This window comes from Meleagris gallopavo, chromosome 5, assembly GCF_905368555.1.
Source record: "Meleagris gallopavo chromosome 5, MGAL_WU_HG_1.1, whole genome shotgun sequence".
Taxonomy (NCBI): Eukaryota; Metazoa; Chordata; class Aves; order Galliformes; family Phasianidae; genus Meleagris; species Meleagris gallopavo.
The window spans coordinates 17,467,212-17,488,065 of record NC_139408.1 but is presented as its reverse complement, the minus strand read 5'-3'; the positions used below and the strand labels follow the sequence as shown (position 1 = coordinate 17,488,065).

Below are 20,854 nucleotides of genomic sequence, written 5' to 3'. Positions count from 1 at the left end.
ATTTGTTGTCTCTTTTTTCATCGGGCAAGAGCAGACTGGATTTAATATGTGTAGCACTTTTGTAGTATGTACTGTATGTCTGGCACTGAACTCGTGCTATGTTTTTGTGCTCTCATGACATACTTTTGTTCAAATCTCTGTGAGAGGATGATAGAGCTTGACAGGGAAAAGATGATGCTTATATGGTGTATATAGGTGATACGAGAAGACAGTTGTCTACTTCCCTCTCTCACACTTTCTTCTCCTCAAACTGTTTGCCACATTTAGTCAGAATAGTGTAGCATGGTGTATGTTATGGATACTTCCGAATCCTTGATGTTTTTCCTAGTATCCGAGTGCCATTTCTGTTTCCTGGACAACTCCAGCTTTCCTACCAACATTGCCAGAATCTTTTCTGAAGTTACTCCCCTTTTTGAACCTGAATGGATTATATCAATATGTTGTCTGGTTTGCTACATTTGAAACTAGCAGAAAACATTTAACATCAGGATACTAAAACAGATGCTGGTTCTGAGCTAAATGATTGCCTTGATATTTTAAGCTTTACTTTGTCTTGTTTATCCCAAAGATCACCTTTTTTTCTCTTGTCTCACTGTAACTATAAAGATAAATGTGAATCTTCTTTCTTATATTTCTGAGATTTCTGAAATTAATCTGACAGAGGTTGGCTGGTCTCCAGGAGATTTTTAGCTGTGTACATTTCTTAGAAGGAGGGGCAAAACTGCTGGGAGGCACTTTCTCTAGAAAGTCTTCTTTCTACTAAAAAATAGAAGGGCACAGTTATTTAGCTTTAACTGTTTCTATGTATCCTGTTACATAAAAGCTTACGGATGTGTCAAACAACCTACACTAAAAGTAGAAACAGTACAGAAATCCAGTACATGAAAAGCATCTCAGGGTTTTTCCTCTGCGTGTATGTATTTAATATTACCTTATTTAATGTGACATATTATTTTAAATAAATCAGAAATTGTGTATGTTAATATAGTGGTTTAGAGAGGTTTATTTACTTATACTGTCTATCATTCTGTTTAACGCAAAGCCCCTCCACCTCCTAAGCGAGCTCCAACCACTGCACTGACCTTGCGGTCTAAGTCAATGACCTCAGAGCTTGAAGAGCTTGGTAAGAAAGTGTTTTTTGACAAGCATGCTGGGATAAAGAAATGTAAATATATATATGTATGTATGTATGTTAAATTGATTTATAAGAATTGCAATGTGTACAGTATATAGAGCAGAAAGGGTTGTAAGAATGCTGCATCTTTGGAGAGTTCAAATATGCATGAATTGCATGAATAATTTTTTTTATTATACTTGTGCCTTTACTGCTATGCAAGAGAATGTTGATACATTTTTATGCATCATCGAAGTTTGGCACATTTACTAAAGAATAATGCCGTATCTTATTTTGTTAGCTTTGCTTTCTACATTTTCAGTTCATCTAATATTGTTTTATTTTAAATTTCTGTGGCCTCTCATTAGTGGATAAAGGTAAGCTGCCAGAAGCTGTTGTTAAAAAGCTGACAGTGTTAAAGCAGCTTCAACTTCAACTTGTTTTCATTAGACTCTAATCTGAAAAAGTGCATATTATTATATCACTTTGACTTCTCTGCATGAAATAAGCTTAATTCTTCTTGCTACTGGTAATAAAAAAGTGTTGAGCATTCAGTCTTTTATTCACTAGTTTTAAGAAATGTGATGGGCAATTCCTTGAACATTCACATTCTAAATGTGCATAATTCTTTGGGAATTTTGATTAGTTTTATAGAAGTGAAGAAAGTAATTGTTCTTTTCTTCCTGAATTTAAACTATTAGATCATTAAAAAGTAGAATTTTTGCAGGTAGACTAAAGAATATGATATGAATGGACTGTATATAACAAGATAAATGCCCAGTGTGTATTTATGTTTTGTTATTTCACCAGAATAGTCTGTTTAGCAAGCAGCACTGCGTACCTCACTGCAGAGTAATACAGTCTATCACACAGTAATGCTCATTTAATTACTTACATTTTGTAAAAATTTTTATTTTTGTCATAGATTCATATGAAGGGAAACATGAAAGAATCTAGACATTGAGGATAAATGGCCACACTTTTTTCCCTATGAGTCAATTTTTTCTGGCACAGATGGACCCCACCCATTCATTAGCGAGTCAGAAGACACATGATTTCAGTGGGAGCTCTGACAAACAAAGGGCTGCAGAAGTGATTATGGTCTTCTCTGAGGCATAACAAGCTAATGAAGACCAAAATTTAACATTCCGATAATTTATCCCTGACAGATCTCAGAAAATTTGTTTTGTCTATGCTAAGGACCTCAGGAACCTGAGTAAAGGTTTCAGCAATTTGTGAATGCTCCTTAATTTTTCTTCCAGGATTGAAATGTAGAATATTATTTTTGAAGCCAATTTTTTTTTTTTTTTTTTTGAGGTATTTTGATTTGTTTTCCTTGCATGGAGTGCTATGTAACTTTGCTGACTTATCAATAAGCTTTTCCGAGGAGACAGGAGTATTTAGGTATCATTTTTCCCCCTTCCTTTTTTCCCTTCTCCAAATCACTTTCAGACTAAGAGTATTTTTGTATTTCTCTTACTTTTCGATCTTACGTAGTAGGTACTGTTACTAAAACAGAGAGAAGCAGCACTCTTTTCTAGAGGAAAATCACTTCTTAACAGTAACATCACTCTTGTAATGAAAAGCATTATACTTTAGCTTATTTGTCCCCTAATTCAGAGTATAGTATTTGACCTGCTGTGTTCTCTTCGGCTTGTAGATACCACTGCATCTCTTGTGATTAGCAGCCATGGGATATGAGTCTTTAAGTGAATTTCCCATCTGTATCATCATCTAGATGGGCAAATATTACCATGGCAAGACTTTACTATTCTGAAGATTATTTCTGAAGCATGCTCCAGAAGTTTATGTCCCCTAATAAAGCTATAGTAATACTGGAGCATAACAGAATATTTTCTTCCAAAAGCCTGTAAATACCAGTTCCAAGTGATTCTCTAAACATTTACCACCTTAGCAAACTATGACTATGACTTCTGTTATAAATAGCAACGTCTGTTGGTCTACCTATTTTGATATTTGTCCTGTAAAAGGACTACTAGCAGAAGGAAAAAGAATTCTTGAATTGCACAAAAATCAAATGGATTTCCAAGAAGAAAACATTTTCACTCATTGATTTAAAATTGTCTTCTGATGTAAAACATAAATTGTATGTGTGTATATATATAATTTACATATCTTTATATGTATATGTGTATATATTGGACATCTGTATGAACTATGAGAACACCCACATTTTTATGACTATTAAACAATGCAATGAACATTTTTTTCATAATATATGTATATATACAAACTAAATAGAAAATACATATGGATGAACACTGTGGATGTTCTCATCAATATATGTGTAATCTTTTTTCTGAACTGAAGAAGCTCGTGGTCTCAATAATGTCTTGTGGCAAAGAATTCCACAGGCTGATTATGTGCTGTGTACAAACGTTCTTTTTTATTGGTTTTGAATGTGATGCCTTTAATTTTATTGAATGTCCCTTGTTATGTAGTATAAGAAAAAGGAAAACAGAAATTCCCATTTTGTTTTCCCTTAGAGTATATACTTTTTTCTTCAGTTTTCCTAGCTAGGCTAAATGACGTGATTTATTTATTTATTTATTTTTAATTTATTTACCTTGCAGTCTTCACAGTCATATCCTTTGCCTGGCTTTGAACTTACAGTGTTGCTGACATGCTTTGAGCTACCCTGTTCCCCATAACACTTAGCAGACCATCTCAGTTATTCTCTTTCAGTTGAGTTAATCCAAATGATGGCAGAGAACATATGAGAGTGATTCCTTTCCGTTTCAATCTGAAAAGGCATTAAAATGCCCTAGTATTATAATGTTAAAGCTTTGATATCGATAATTTGCCCCAGCTACTACTTCTTAAAAAACAATTTAGAGAAAAGTTGTGCATATATCCCTACCATATGCTGGGGAGCAACTTCTTATAGCTCAAATCTAAACCCTGATAAACTGGGCTTTTGCCAAGCCATTTATCTAGAGTGGTTTCATAGATACATGCATAGTATAGGTTAGCAGAGAGAGGCTGACGTATTAAATGGAAGAAAAATGTTTATGCTCAAAGTAACAGACAAGGATTTAGCGTATAAAATTATCTTCAGAATTGATTCACAGTTCATTCCCTTTCTGTTTCCAAGCTTCAGTACGGAAGAAGAAGGGTAAGGGGAAGCATTTTGTCTCTTGTTTAACCTGTTTCTCACCTTTCCATAGTGGAGGATAATAACATAATGTAAATGTTGGCATATGGTCCAGTTTATTTTATGGTGTCAAACGTACATTAGTTATTGTATATGTTTTTTAGTTACTTAGTTAACAAATTGCACACACACTAAGAACTCAAGCAGAAGACTACATTTGAAAATATTCCCCACATTCCTTCCTTTTGTCTCCTTTCCTTCATCTTGCCTTTCTTTCCTTCTTTCTATCCAACTCTTTTCCAAACCCTTCCATTTCATCTCCTCACAGTTACTGTGCTAACTGGCAGCCACTGAGAGTACATGGCCAGTAACACATCCTCAGTGTAGTCCTACGTTAGTGATTTCACTTGTCTTTTTGATGGCCAAATGTTACTCACGTAACCACACTGTCTCTATCTCAGGAAGTAGGGATCTTGCACACAACACTTGAATTTTTGACCTGGAGAAATGCTGCTCTGCACAATTTTAAGTTTTTATATAACATCTTCCACACTGTCCCGTATGCATGGAGTGCCGACCCCGAACTGATTCATAAGGCCAGTACCTTTTCCCTGAAATCTCTCCTTAAGACCCGCTTCCCCTATGATCCCTATTAAGCAATCATCTCAGTAATGATGGCTAGGCAGAGGAACAGGTAGATGACATAGTGATGATATTTTAATAGTTTTTATAAATGTAACTGCATATATATGTATACAACTTTGTTTGTGTTTAGTTGTATTTTTCCATACTCCTGTATGTCATTTTGCTTTCTTAGATTGTAAGCTCCTAGGAGCAGGGACTGTGCCATTCACACGTTTTCATGATGTCTAGCCCAAGGAAGAGCCTTAAACCTCTCTGGGCCCCTAAGTGGTAGCTGGTAAAACAGTCTGTGTGCTGCTCTTTGACAAAGCTCAGTATCCCTGAAGGGAAGGGTAGGCTGTAGGCAGAGCATCTCAGCAGTGAAGCTTTTGCTTTTTAATATTAAACAAAATCAGCTTATTTATTTTCTTCTACTTATTTTTCTCTTCCTTCCTGACCTCCTTTCAGGTCACTAATAGAAATTCAGCTAGTGGTATTTTCCATTCTTGATTCAGAAAATGTGCCAAATAAACCCCATTGCTACTGGTATGTTTTGGCAGCTTATAAAAGTCTTTACATTGTTATAGTAGCTATCTGTAAAGCAAAATGGAGTTTTCTGGGTCATAGGTGAGGGAGACATTAAGATGGAACTAGTGGCTTTTGTGATTCTGTGTGACTGTTTTTTTTGTTATGTTTGGATGAGGGTTCTGGTTCAATGGGAGGCTGGGAGAACGGAAGAGCATAGGTGGCATTTTTATATTGAGTATCAACTATATGTCGTTTGTGACTAAAGAAAGTTTATAAAATCTTAAGGTCGCAAAAAATTTAGAGCAATACATCATGGGTAATATTACCATTTTACTGCAGTTTCATAGCACAAATTACTAAAAAGTAAGGAATGCTCAGTGTGTGCCACTGGCTTTCTGCTTACAGTAGCTGCCTAACTCGGAGAGGTAACACCCAGTTTCGGATTATGGTTTCAAAGGAGTTGTGTTTTTAATAGTAAAATTAGTCTCTGGATTTTACGAGATGTCAGAGAGGGAAAAGAGGCATTATTTTTTTCTTATGTGACTCATAAGTTTTCAATGACAGATTAACAGTTGTAGCAGCAAGCTTTTTTGACGCAGTACTTAACAATATAATTCTAGATAATATGTGGTTAGCCCATTCATGCTGAAGAATATCCAAAATATTTGTGCAAATTAAAATTTGAAAATACTCTAAAAATGGAGTACTAATAAAAATTTTATTAAATTCCCTATGCATTTGTTTTGATCATAATTCTTATAATACTGCAAGAAATAGATTTCATTAGATTTTCAAAATATTTTAAGATAATAAAATTGACTTCATAAAAATTTTATATGGCTTGTGAAAAGCCTGTTTTTGAAGGATTCTATCTTCAGTTTTTATTTTGATGTACTTGCTAATAACTACTTGTGAATTTTAAAATGAAATGATTCTTAGCAAGTAGGTACTGTAAACATCTAGATGTATGATTCAAAAGTTTTGTACTCCTAAGCTTTTTACTGCCAAGAAGTGGATTTGATTTAGTGAGTAATTTGGGATTTTCAGTGAAAGCTTAAGTAGACAGTTCTTAAATGAAAAGCTAATATGAAAATCCTTGGGAGACGTTTCAAGAATTTAAGAGAAAGTAGAAAGTTAAGACACTGCAGGCTACATTTTCTTAGTCAAATACAATGACAAGATTAAAAAATCTTCTGTATCAAAAAAACCCTACTTTGACAGTGTCATGAGAGTGCCAGTTGTGAGCTGTGGGGATTTGTTATTTATTTTTTAATATATTTGATACATAATCAAAGTAAAATAATTCCTCTGTATGCTGATAATTCTGATCTTTGGGTTTTGGTGTGGGCTAAAGGATCAAATAGTAGGATTTTCCTACTTTGAGCAGTTTAGATGCTAGTGCTGCCTCTCAGATTAAAAATAACTGTGATATCATCAACATAGACTATTGTTACCTGGCATCAAGTCTTAACTGCATTTGAATGGAAAAATATCAGTTGATGGCATTCAAAAGAAATATTATTAGCTCTGTCTGCAATAAGCATTCACACTTCATCTCATTCTTGTTGTCCATTGTTTCAAAGGTGGCACATTCTAATGGCATCTGAAACAATGAAATTGCAGAGCAAATATATATAAATGAATGCCAAACAGTGGATTAACTTAAACTGTTATGTTATGTTCGAAGAAACCCCTCACAAAAGACATCTGAGTTCAAAAGTCATTTTCTAATTTCAATATGCGGGAGTTGATGATGGAGATTTATCTGCAGGAAACAATGGAATAATCATCAAAACAACTCTTAAAGCCCTCACGTCAACTTCTTTGATAGTTTCCGGTATCTGCAGCACTTCTATGTAGGAAGAAAGTTTTCTGATCTTCACCAGACACTGTATTTTAGAAGAAGAGATCAAAAGGCATCAGACTTCATGAAGAATTCCTGAACAGCATCTTTGTAAGTAATTGATTTGCATTACCTATTTGAAATTCTAATGAGCTAGTAATAATAAGATGAAGGTTGTCATAAGGTTGTCATTTTCACAAGCAGTAAGCAGTGATGCTGGGTGGAATTTGGGTGACATAATATGGACTCCATCTTTGTGTTGATAAAGGAAGGTTATGGGCTTTATGACTTGTAGTATATCTCATGTGGAGTCCACAGAAGTGTAAGAGGATACAGGATTTGGATCATACCTACTGTATACCTGCTTTTAAAACACTTTGTAAGAGAGAAGTATTGAAAGAAGCACATTTTGAGGAGAAAAAAGCTAGGTTTTCCACTGGGGAAAAAAGTAATTGAAACCTAGCAGATGTGCTATTTTTTAGCAGCATTTGATATTGCATATTAAATTAACAGGTAACTAACAGTTCCGAACGCTTTTTCAAACAAGAGTTAATATTGCTTGAGGTGGAAAGCTTTAAGTGACATTTTGAAAAAATTGGGAATCCCTGAACAGGGAGGTCAGATGAGTCACTGTGCGGGTGTTCTTGTTTACACTAGTATTATTTTGAATTTATCAGATTGCTCTCTAGTGTGTGTAATGCCTTTTCCTAATGCTCAGTTTTCTTTGCTACAGGACAGTAATTGGAAAGGTTTTCAAAACCTTTCTGCATCAACCAACAAGAAAATGGTATAAAAGAAGTTGGAAAAAGAATTGTAAGTGTTAAAGAAAATATGGGTTTTGTAGCATTTGGAGCCAGATGAATGAAATACATTGACATATATGAGTGTCACTTGTTACACTGAGATACTATCAACTGAATATTTAACAACATACTCAAAATCATGAGTGTATGAAGAACTGTAAGAGTTGCATGTATTTCCCAATGAGATACAGTTAGGACAATAGAAAACTTTTCAACTCTTTTAATGTGTTCTCTCTCTTTTTCAGGAGCCATGGAGATGAAGGACTTACATCCCTCATCTCAAAACTCCTTTTGCTGCAATTTTTCTTCAAATGTTCATATACCCATGTTAACTAATTCCTAATATAATCAAAAATAAATGTTTTTAGATAATTTGTCATAGTTTGCTTGTTTTTTCCCTTGGGTGTGGAAGTGTGAAAGTAAGTGTAAGAATGGAGAAGGCTGCAAGTGTCTTGGTTCCTCCACCTTTCTTTTTGGTATCTTTTGGTTAATTATATTTCTTTTCTGACTAGGCCAAATTTTCAAATGCTGTCTCTTAAACAGAATATCAAATTGCCACGTAAATTCCACCTGGCTTGCAGGGTAGGAGTGGGTATTGACTATATTCTCTGCTTTGTTTTTGTTCTTAAACAGAAACCAGTGTTAGACAATGACCATTCCTCTTTCAAGGTAGGCTGAATTGTAAGGCTGAAGGATTGCAGGTGCATTTTAAATGCCTGTAAAATAATTTTATCAGTTGAACATACTGTTAAAGAGCTGGTACTTGAAAATTGTATCTAGAAAGAATTTGAACAGTTATCTGCTTTCCTAAAATTACTTTTGATTGTGTGACTATGATACTTAAGTATGACTTATATGTAGTAATGTGAAATTATTTTCAAGCCTAGAAACACAAATAAGACTTTCTTTCAAGAAAGTTTTGATAGTTCTTTAATGTGAATACATACAAATAATTTTTCTAAGTCATGTTATTATGTTTGTAGATACTCAATGATTAATTTTACTAACAGTTTTTATGTTTTACTGATTTATTTTACATTGTTTTCCCATCATTTTTGAATTTTTTGTACATTGGAGAGTTTACGGTACCTCAGACAGCATAAATGTATTTTTACTCAGTTTTAGTAGAAGGGAAATGTTTCAAATGGTTTGTGTTTTTGACTGTATTGCAAAGAACTTCTGTTATTTCCTCATGCTAACTTCTAAAGTAATATTCTCTTCCTGTTACTTGCAATATGAAAAACATGTGATTTTGATGACTTAAGCACAGTCCTGTAAATTGTTTGTTTGGATCAGGGCTGGATCAACTTCATCCAGATTGAAATGCGCTCATGGTGACAGATTCCTGAGTATTAGTCTGATGTTCTAACTGAAAACTCAGATCATTTAATTTGTATGTATTTTTTTTTATTACTATAACACTTAGGTGACATAGGCTCAACTTGTTTCTTTTATCTAAAATTGATCATAAACAAGTTTGGGTTTAAATCTTGACCTTGAATACTTTTCCATTGAAACAATTATTTAGCTATGGTTGGCCTTTTAATTCTTGGTTATATGTTGAGGATCTAGTTATATCTTATCTACTTTTGGTCTTTGATTTTTTCTTTTCTATTCACATTCAAATAACTAGAAAAAAAAAAAAAAAGCATTAGTTTTCAGTGGGCATAGCTAATGCAAAAAGTGATTCCTTTTTAACCATTTCCAAATCCGTTTTTCTGCAGAGACACTACAGATTTATTCATCAAATACAGTTGCTTCTATGGCAAGCAACATGATCACATGAGCTTCTATAGTCCAATCAAGCTTGCTTTTGGACTATTTTTCGAACTTATCTTGATGCTGCACCCCTGTTGGTATTGGACAGCTGTTCCAGAATTTTGTTCATCTGCTTCTTTGAAAGCATTGCCTAGATTCCTGTATGTTTGCCCAAATTGTCCTTTACACAATTCCTCCCAACACAGAGGCATTCCTCCTGAAGTATTTATCAAGTATTTATCATTCTTTAACAAACTAAGAAGGACAAAGTCATTTGCCTCTGTATGGGAAGTTACAAAAATCTGAAAGGAATGCAATGGATATGAGAGCACCTACTTGTTTTAGATGTTCTTTCTGTGCATGTAAATTTGTAATTTAACACATATTAGCTTCTGGTCTTTATACTGAAAACAAATTACTGGTAGTTTAACCTAAAAGAAAGAGATAATAAGTATAAAAAATGATAAAAACAACACCACAGGGGCATATCTTTACATGGTTTAAATGCATCTCTATGCATTTTTAATATTCACACATAAGACTACTCCTTTAGTTTTAGTGTCTGATTTTCACAGATAATTGACAAAGGAACACAAATTGCACTGGTTAATGAAAGAAATTAAACTAAACATGCACACTCACATTTAGGGAAGGCAGTGGAAACAAAAGTATGTGCATATGCAGTGCCTGACATTACAGCCTAAGTTTCTAGATCGGTTGGCACCAAGGAAGAATGAATGTCCTGTGTTTCCGTCACTTTTCAAAAGGAAAAATTCATGTGCCAAATATTTGACTGTGGTTGACTGCAGATGCTAGAAAAGGTGGGTGATACTACGTCATATAGGTGCAACTGGCATTGTATTAAGTTTTGCATAACAGATTGTGCCTGGTACAGTTTCTGTCTGTATCTATCTTAGGTATTTACAAGGCATCTATCACCTTGGTACCTAAGCAGTTTGAAAAATGCACCCACCCCAGGAAGCATGATGCAGATACAGGCAGAGGCCCAGGTCCAGAGCAGCAGAGGCAGGTCCCGGGAAGCTCCCCAACTGTGGTACCGCTGTTGTTGAGCTCCTGGCCCACTTGTGGCCAAGGAACATCTCCACCTACCTGTCAGCAGGAAGACGGTACCCCACCCCTCACGTCCAGCTCTACTGGTGGGGAATCTGAAAAGGAAATGTAAATGGAAAAGGCAACGGTCCAGTAGCAGAGGTGAAACAGAAATGGTGGGATTTCAAAAGGAGGGATTCTTAAAGAACAGCACATCTCAGGGGAGGGATCAACTGCCAGTCCAAGTGGCAGGTAAGACACAACACAGGCATAAGTCGCAAATGTTCTTCAGTGAACAAAAGTTAAAGAAATATCTCTGATGTCTCTAAAGCTTGTCTATATCCAAAGCCCTGCTCTGTTCTTGGCCTCTGTCTTGGTCTTCTATCCCTACAGTTGAATCAATTGTTCAATTCTCTGTATCTCAACCAGATAACCTCTACAATTCTATATATGTCTAATAACTTGAAAGAATGTCATTAGGAAAGCATGGTACTGAATCCTGCTCAAGGAGACAACATGGTACAGCAATGCTTCAAAATGGTGGATGTATTCATGCACCCAGAGGCTCCATAATCTTTGCCACCATGTTCAGAGCAGCTCTCCTGTGGCCACCAGCAGCAATTGCACCACTGTTAAGCCACATCAGACCAAGCTCTGTATCTTGCCCAGTGTAAACACCTTTACAGGCAGCCAGATGTGCTGCAGAAACAGAAGACTTGTCTGACAGCAGGAAAGAAAGGAAGGTAGTTAGGACTTTGATGTTGGTTCCCTAGTAGCTCTTACCGGAACCACTTTAAAAACAGATTAAATATAACAAAATCAGCGAGGTAAAGGAGAATACAGCCTTCAGAAACGTTAAATTCCCATGTTACTTTTGGAAATATCTGCATCGTACAGTGATCAAGCAATGAAGCTAAAGTGTTCACTGACTTCCAGACCTTTGCATTTCTTTTACTTCATATGCATGCTCCTTTCTGATTCCCTTACTTGATCATTTAAGGACCCAACTGGGAATCATGCCCTAACAGAGCAGGGAACATTAAATTAGAAACATAAAGCAGGTCACAACTTTAAAGACTGTTAGTTTTTTGACTAATTACTAGGCATAAATATAAAAAGACAAATCTCATGTATTTTGTCTTAAAGTTTTATGTGTCGCTGTGAGCAAGGTGCTGTAGGTAGGAATAGGATGTAATGGAATTTGCTTCACACCTGAAGAAGCTAGTTGTGCTTCTTTGTACCAACTGTTTTTTAAGTTTGATTTTAAAAGAGATAATTTTTAAAGCCAATTAACAGCCAAGCAAGATCAACCATGTTGATGCGTAGGTCAATACACAGTCAATTTTGACTTGGCTCTCTTAATGCTCTCTCCTTATTTATTTACTTTTTAGGACCCACTTTGCTAAGGAAGTGAGGTAAAGGTTGAGGTAATGGTTTCAGCCAGCTTTAATCCGGCTGTTTAAAAGAGGGAGCTTCTTCATTGGATAAGGACCGTTTACAGAAAAAAAAACAAAGTTTTCCAGTGCCCTACTGTATGTAACTGGCACAACTTTTCCACAGCACTGACCTAGCAACTGGTGCCATCACCTTAACAAGAATGTGAGGTGACTTTTGATCATCAAGAAATGGATTTATTGGGCAGAGACTGACACGTTCATCACTGTGGTGTCAGCCATTGATCTTGAGGCAGATTTCCATTGTTGCTCGGCAGTGAACATAGTTTGTGTCAGACCATGCCTGGAACACGCCTTTGGTTTCTCCTGTGCCCCATGATAATGCTTCACAAAGCTTCCAGAAAACAAAGTGACTAGAATTGTTGAATACTTTGTGATGTATAATAACAGTTAATGAATATTTCTTGCTAGTCAAGTTAACAAACCTATGCTAAATCCTGTGAATGTATTCATTATTCATAAGTATTCGCCAATAGTTTCCACAGTTAACTTTCTCCCATGGGTTCTCACAGACTGTTTGCTTGGACTCTTTGTCATTTGTGTTATTGGTCACCGATGCCAGATGCTTTTTCTTCAGCCTTGAAGGCTGAGAGTATCGATTAGGAAGATGGCAAATGGTACTCTTTCATAGAGAATTAGGGACTTTGCAAAAGTGCATTATAGTTTTTTCAGGTAAACTTTTCTCCACGAGCCTCTGGCAAACGTGTAAACATGCACAAATAACAAAAGTGTTACTGTCCCCTAAATCTGAACAATCTTTCCTCAGTGAAATTACTTACAGAAATTAATGTGGATTTTGGAGTTTTTTCTTTTGTTTTGTTTCAATTTTTGACTTTTAGTTTAGTTCTATTACTTACCAAGTGCTAGGTGGGCTCTGTTTAGATCATGTCAGGAAAATGGAGTTTTCAGATATGGGGAATTTTCTGATGATATATCTAAAAAATTCAAGGACATTTTGTATGACCACTGTATCTACCAGAATGAATATATATAACTCATTTTCCTTCTCCAATTCCATAGAATTTAACTGAAATGTGTGTTTGCTATGTGTGGTAAAAATAGATCCCCTGGTTTGATTTTTTTTCTTTTCTTTCTTTATTACCATGTGTGCTCAAATAAGAAAATGCTGAGAAATAATTTTATAGTCCTACAGTACAGTTGTTAAGAGAGATTTGTTAATGAGGAATTGCAGCTATGGCTGTATTAGTAAGGCAAAGGGGGAAAAGAACTGTGAAGGAAGAAGCAGGTATTGCAGATACGTTGATATAGTCCCTTTCAAATCTCTTTGGAGTACAAGAGCCAATGATTGCATGACAGTTTGTTCCTAAAATCCATTTTCATAAGGAAATCATGCCTTTTTATAAATACAATCTCATCCTCACTCTCCATAAAACATGCAACTGGACAGTCAACTAGATAGAGACATAGTGTGAATACTTTGAATGTGAATACTTTGAAGTAATGAATAAGTTAAATGCATAAATAACATCCATGACTTTAGCATTAAAAGATTATAATTACATTATGCGGCACAGAATCCCTTTTAGAGCAGTATAATATTGAAGGCACTTGAACACAGAAATTAAGATTACCACATTAGAGTTAGAGTAGGCAGGGACTGATATAGAGGAGAAGGGATCCTTGGGTCTATCAGAAGGAGCTTTCATTTTAAAACTATATAAAGCAACAACAACAAAAACCCGTAAGAACAAGAACAAAAGCACAACAAAGCAAACAAAAACATACCCTGGCTCATAAACAGAACCAGAAGTATTATTTTAACTTGACCTCAGCAATACCTTCCAGACGTAAGCTCACAGCTTCATACTGAGGTCCAAAGAGCAGCATATAAAGTATTTCAAAGAGCAGAAATTAATCCTTACAGAATGACATTTTTCAAGACTGGGATGATAAAAGAGTAGGCATAACACTGCCATGGGGAATCACTTGCACCCTGATTTCTACCATATGCCCTCAGGCAAGGGGAGAAGTAGACAGAGAAGGGCAGAGCTTATTTATTTTCAGAAGACAATAAGATCCTGGAGAGCAATGCCCTCAGATACCATTACTTACTCTTTGGAGAAAAGAACAAGAAAATCCAGCAGATGTGGGGGAGGGCATTGCTCACAGGATGAATGCTGTGGACAGCCACCATCGCTTGCAGCAGTGATTTGAGAGAGAGTGCACTTAGGGGTGGGGGTGACATGAGACGTCGGACAAAAGTGAAGATAGCCAGCAGTGCTTCAGAACAACAAAGGGCTGCCCTCAACCAGTGGTGGAGCACGTCTGACACCACAGGAAGCTCACTTGGACACTTGGCCCTGAGCTCATCCCAGGGATGTCTGACTGACACCACTGCAGTGCATAGGTGAGCTTTCTGATAGGTTCACTGACATTTCCTGTCACAGTCACAATGAGGTGAATTGGTAGCTCCTGCCTTGGGATGCAGCATGGCTGTGTGTGTTGTGGGTACAGGACAGTGTGCATTTATACAAAGAGCAGTTAATAATGTCAACTGCCGCGTGCCCAATGCAGTCATTAAACTTTAGCCCGCCCTTCCGTTTGCCCAAACACATACACTCTGGCTTCCCAACTGGCTTCTTTCTATGTGTTGTCCAATGCATGTAGATACCTCCATCTGCCTGGCCTCAGATACAGTGGTTGTTGCTCCTCTATTTGATTGCCAGATGTCACTGGGGAACAAGATGGGGAGGTTCCTGGATCCTCGGGGCAAGCTGGCCGTCTCCGAGGGAGCTCGCCGTCCACGCCGGCTGAAGAACAGGAATCCTCGGTGCCTGCCTCTGACGAAGACTCGCCGGCCAGGACCACAGAGAGCTGGCAGTGGCCGTTGTCCTCGTCTGAAACGCACAGCAACGTTGGGGAGGATTTTGAGGGATTTCAAACGCCAGCGCGGACTCCGGAGTGTACCATGGACATACAGTCTCCCGGGGATCAGTCACTCAGTAGGACTCCTCAGTTTGAAAGTGACTCTCCTGAGGAGGAGGGCAATGATGAGATGAATGAAGAGCACCGCGGTGTTGAGCCTGTCCCTAGGGATCGGGGTTGGAGAGGGCAGCCCCAGCTAACAGAGGGAGAGAAGCTGTTGATGGAAACCAACAGTAGGATTGTGCAGCTGCTGGAAAATATCAAGAGGGAGCATGCACAGTCCATGGGTCTCATGTCACAGTCCATGGGCCGCATGGAGCTGCAGCTGGGCATTGTGGCTACCTCCACAAGAGCCATCCATAACTACCTGTCAGAGATTTTAGCTTTTCTCAAGCAGCCACGGACGCAGGTCCTTGAAACACGCATCTCCCAAAGAGCCACCCCCCATGTCGAGTTAACCTGTGCCTCGACATGGACTGGTGAGGACGCAGTGGCAACCTCCACTGTGTGCTTACCAGGGGCCGAAGGGACGAGCGACTCTCGAGAACCGCCGCAGGCCACGCTGCCTTGTCGCAGTGGCCGGCTGCAGAGAGCCATAACCGAGAGGGCCTCGTTGCCCATGCCTACACGCCAGGCAAAAGGGGGAGGGAAGAAAAAATAACCACACCGTAGGATTTTTAGGGTTTTTTTTAATGTGCCTGTCCTTTTAATTCTTAGCCATAAGGCCATCAGTGGCAGATTTCAACCATTTCCTACATTGGCTAACATTGTATTCTGGCTGACTAGATTAGTCTAACATTTTGTAGTTTATATTTGCACTGTTAACAATGTGTGCTGCTGGTATTTGAAGAACATTTGCCTCTGTTCTTTCACTTTAACTTCATACAAGCATTTTTTTACTCTGTGCCAGGCATTCATTGCTTTTCTTACAAATACAAGTCATTTCTTGAGGCAGTTGTTTTTTGAGTTTTCTTTCTCCATTATCCCATCCCCTCTGAGCAAGCATTCTGGAGTTGGTGGTAAGTATACAGGTCTTGGCAATACTCGCCTCCAAAACTGTGTTCGATCAGTCTTTGCCTGGTGTTTCTGGCATGCCAGCCTGAGGTGTTGGGGTTAGCCTGTACTGGATCATGATCATTCTTATCCTCTGTGGGTCTGACAAGCTCACTTTCTAAGACCCTCGGTGGAGCTAATCCACATGTCTTGGCTATGTCGTACTAGAAGTAATGTTGCCAGGATCATACCTCATATTTATCTTTTGGGGCTTGTATAGTAACGTGCCACCAGATCTATCTAGGTACCTGACTCTCATTTTCAAAGTTCCTTTTACGATGGATCTGGTGGTTGGATGGGCAGCATTATTTTTCCTCTGAGAGAGTCTGGGGATTTGAAACAGGAGTCACTAAGCAATGTGTTCTTGGGGATAAGACCTATCTCCTTCACCAAATCTACTAGGAGGAGACTGTCCCCTGTAATTATCACAGATATTAATTATTTAAGAAAATGAAAAGAAAAAAGAAAAAAAATAAAAAAACTTGCCTAGCAGCCAGACCTCTTGAGAATGTAAATGTCGTGACATGCTGTTGGGTATTGTGCTACTATGTCTGTGATTAAGAGTTTTTCATCAGAAATGACCTACATGCTGATAAAATACAACTACTTTCTGTGCCTTTAGGCCATCTAATTTCCTGAGGGCTGGCACCCTGAGTAGAACACGGGTGCAATTGGTAACCCACAGGACAGATGGAAATGCACTTTGCAATGAATTATTTTCTGTTGGTGCTGCCTCTCTCGGGGGAATTTAATATAGTGGCACTCAAATTGCTATATGCATGCAGAGGCATCAGACTGGCTTATCCATGTGGTATCCCTGACAGTTCTCTGGAAGGATGCTGTTACTAGGAGTCCCTTGAGCGTGGTAACTAATAATCACAGGTGTAGCATGGCTCCTGTGTTTGACTCTCCACATATCTTTGTAACATTTTGTAAAGATTCAGAGGAGTTTATATGGCAAAGCAGTGATGAATTCCTCCTTTGGCAAATAATAGAAAATAATTGTAGGCCTAAAAATCCTCTTCTGTGAATACAGCTGAACGGTGCTCTCTCTGTCCAGTGAGCCATAGCCTCTTCTTTCTTGTCTTTCTCTGAGACTGAAGTTAATCAAAATAAAGCACATACAACATATTGTTATTCTACCAGTCAGCCACAGATTGCTCCCTTATAAGTGTGTGTGCGTGCGTGCTTGTGGCTGTACATTGCAAAATGAATGGTTTAATGATGAAATGCAGCTGGCATGGCCAACCTACAGTGTAGGCTCTTTGCAGTAGAGAATATTTCTTCCCTTCCACCTACATCCAGCTGCGTTCCCTCTGAGACTACCATTGGAGGTGTTCTTCTTCAGTCACACCATTGACACACTTTTATACCAGGTGCAAATTTTTGCACCTCTTCTATGGCTTTTTTATCTCTTTTTGTTAAAACTGTTCGTTTTCCAATACAAGCTTGTAAGATTCCCCTCTCATTGATACAAGAAGCGCATGCTGCCGAATATTTAAGATCACAAGAAGGTTGGGAGAGAAGCCCATTAGTGAGCTTTGACAAATTAGTCCAGTGCGGCCTTCTGAACACGTTTCTGGTGCATACATGGTTTGCACACTGGTACTGTGAATATGAACAGCTAAGCTAAAGGCAAAGACAAGTGGAAGTTTGTCCCAATATGCTTACATCTTATTTCTTTGGGATAAGTTTGAACAAAGCAGCTGAATACAAATCAGCCAATTAATTTTCTTGGCCTAATTAATGTGTGTCTGATAATACAGTGAGAATGTTTTTATTTTGCATAGTATTTTCACTTCAAAAGTGTGGTGCAGTAGTGTGGTCAGATGCTAACTAAGATTTTGACGTGCTCTGCAGGACCCGCCATGTAGCTGCTGCCATTTAGAATAAATCGCATTCCACTGTAGTTTTAAAAACACACCCTCCGCTCTACCTTTGCGTTCGGATCAAAGACAGTAGAGAAAAAGAAGAAGCTGCGCAGATGCAGCAGTGCTGCTGTTGGAAAAACTGCGTGAGGAACACCTAAAGAGTTCCTTGCAAAGCAGCTTAAGCTGTCACCTGATCTCTCCCATTTCTCACTGCTTTAGCTAGATGTGGAAAGACACAAAGCCACTTGAATGGGAGCAGTTATAGGGTGAGAATGACTAAGAAAATGTCCACAGGCAAGAAACCTGCAATAAACTCACACAGAATAAACTTATTCCAGCTGGAAGTAGTAGGTGGTATTTAATAATTGGTACCAACTGATATTTTGATCAGATCTTAAATTAAGATCTGACTTATAGTATTGTCTAGCAAAATCAGTGCAGTTGGAGAGTATGTATGTTTCATCCCCAAACAAATATTTTCATGCTTTTCAAGTGTCTGTCATAGCCTCATCACTCTTTCCCTGTAGCTTTTTTGTTGTCTGAATGGGTATATGGTTACATGTGTCTGTTAAAATAAAAGGGGATCCTTGTTCTTACATGGTATATTTATATTTCTTATTTACAGATTTTGAGAACCTAATGCCTCATTTTCACAAACTTCCTTCTCTCTCTATCCCAAAGACCAGTTTTTAGGCCTTCTGGGATGATAAAAAAGGGTGGGAATGACTTAATGTGAAATTTCTCCACCCTCGAAGCTCTTGGTGATAGATCCCCTAAGTACAGTTTTATGGTCTAGCCATATTTTTGTTGTATAGGTCAAATGTTAATGGTGACACTATTGCTTTATGATGCCTTTTGCTGAGCAGAAGTGCAGATATTTTTCCTTCAGAAGGTCAAAGTTTGTATTACAAAATCTTATGAAATGTGACTTGAAGTTTATTTTATTTTTGAATACATGTGATGGTTTTAAGATTTTTTTTCTTCCTCTCACCCAATGATTTAAAACACACAGAAATAAAGCAGACCAATGAAAAAAAAAAAAGTCAAACAATAACTTAAATTGAATAGAAACAGCAACACCACACTTGTGAAAAGTTTTCAACAGTGTTCTGATTCTCGTCAGTCTTTCCTTTCCTGCCTGCTCCCTGACCCTCTGTGACGCCAAAATTACCACTCCTAGGACAACCTTCTTTCTAACCAGAAGGCTAAAAGTTCTTCCCTCTCTTCTTCTCCTGTTTAAAATGTCATCCTTGCATCTGCCAGATCTACTGTTTAGAGGGACCAAAAACTTTTTTCCTCCTGCCTTATTCCCATCCATATCCATATCCAGGGCCCTGAGTATGCTGCTCTCCAGTGAGAGGTAAAGCTTAAATCCCTTAATCTGATGCTTTGCAGACTAGCATCATCTGTAGACTGCCAAAAGCCTGTTTTTTTGTTTGTTTTTCTTTTCAGTCTGTAATAACCTAATGGAGCAGGTATCCTTTTCTGCTGAAATAAAAATCTAACATCTGGGAGGTGGATCTAATTGCTGAAAATTAACTGTGCTCCTGCTCATGTTGTGAAAGCCTAGTAGCCAGGCAAAAGATATTCCATTTATATAAGTATCACAGCCAATATAATTGATCTCTACTCTGGTGAAACTTCAGAGGAAAAGACACTAAATTAACATGATTATTAAGTACAGGATAATCAATATGGTGCAGTCCTTTTTTTCTTAGGGAAGCAAACGTGTTGAAAGGGGTAGAAAGGAAACTTGTTGGGATGGTCTAAGTTTGAATTCTAGTACAGGTTCAGAAATTAAACTGTTCTGCTGGCTTGGGCTACTCATTTAATTTCTCCATGCCTTAGTTTTGTAGTAGTAGAAGTATCAATGAAGGAGCTGTAAGGCTATAATTAGTTGATTGATGCTTTGAGGTCCTCAGTCTAAGGAATGTATTTAACACTGATGAATCTTGTTTGTGACCACAGTTGGAACTGGGGCTAAAGCAAATGCTTTTAAGTTCAGAAGATCTCGATTGAAGATTTTTCCCTGTATTTTATCGTTATGCCATGTAAATCAGTAAATCAGGATCCCAAAACCAAATGTTGAAGTTCTTATTCTGATTTGGACTTTGACTGTTTGGTCTGTTTCTGACCATAACTAAATACATTCCCAAAGTTAATAAAATAATAATAATTCAAAAAAAAAAAAAAAAAAAAAAACCAAAAAGATATACAAATTTCATTTAAAGAATGATGCAGTTGCTTACAATGCTAATCTTATAATCCAAAATCATGTAGGTTAGGCATGATTAATTGAGGAAAACAGGCATAAAAGAGCACTTCTAGAGTACTTGTTATTGTCCAAAATATCACTGAAATTCTGATGACTATGTACAGTCTGCTTATCTCTATTTGAAACAGTTCTTTACAGATTCATTATTTCTAAAGGTCTTCTTTCCATTTCTATATAGATATTGTCCCTTCACATTTTGAAGGTTTGAAGAAGAGGATTGTTTTTCGAGTCACACTAAGTAAACATTAAATGCATGCAGGCTTAAAACTAAAGCATGCATGTTATGTAGCAGCAATAAAAAGTGCTCGGCTTGCACGACTTATGATGCTCAAGCATTGCCTTGTTAAAATGCCAAAAAAAAAAAACAACCTTTTTCTTTGCATTTTTTTTGAAAAGTAAATCTCTTCCTTTGACCTTGCAATACTTAATTTTTCAGGTTTTGGACAAATGATATTTATTTTACTGAATACTTTTATATTACAG

General features: G+C 37.4%; 2 protein-coding genes across 6 annotated transcripts in view; both read left to right on the top strand.

The window, feature by feature from the left end:
* The window catches only part of SHANK2 (SH3 and multiple ankyrin repeat domains 2), a 344,905-nt gene that overhangs the window by 304,130 nt on the left and 19,921 nt on the right, over nucleotides 1-20,854 (top strand). For all 5 annotated transcript variants that reach the window (XM_085224519.1, XM_085224521.1, XM_085224520.1 and 2 more), the window contains one exon: nucleotides 1,043-1,123. In XM_085224519.1, the coding sequence (XP_085080645.1) occupies nucleotides 1,043-1,123 (81 nt within the window). The remainder of the gene's footprint in view (nucleotides 1-1,042; nucleotides 1,124-20,854) is intronic.
* Nucleotides 1,133-20,848, top strand: LOC104911068 (uncharacterized). The gene is made up of 2 exons (XM_085224523.1): nucleotides 1,133-11,084; nucleotides 14,974-20,848. The coding sequence occupies exons 1-2, from the start codon at nucleotides 11,006-11,008 to the stop codon at nucleotides 15,831-15,833; spliced, it is 939 nt and encodes a 312-aa protein (XP_085080649.1). The 5' UTR covers nucleotides 1,133-11,005; the 3' UTR covers nucleotides 15,834-20,848.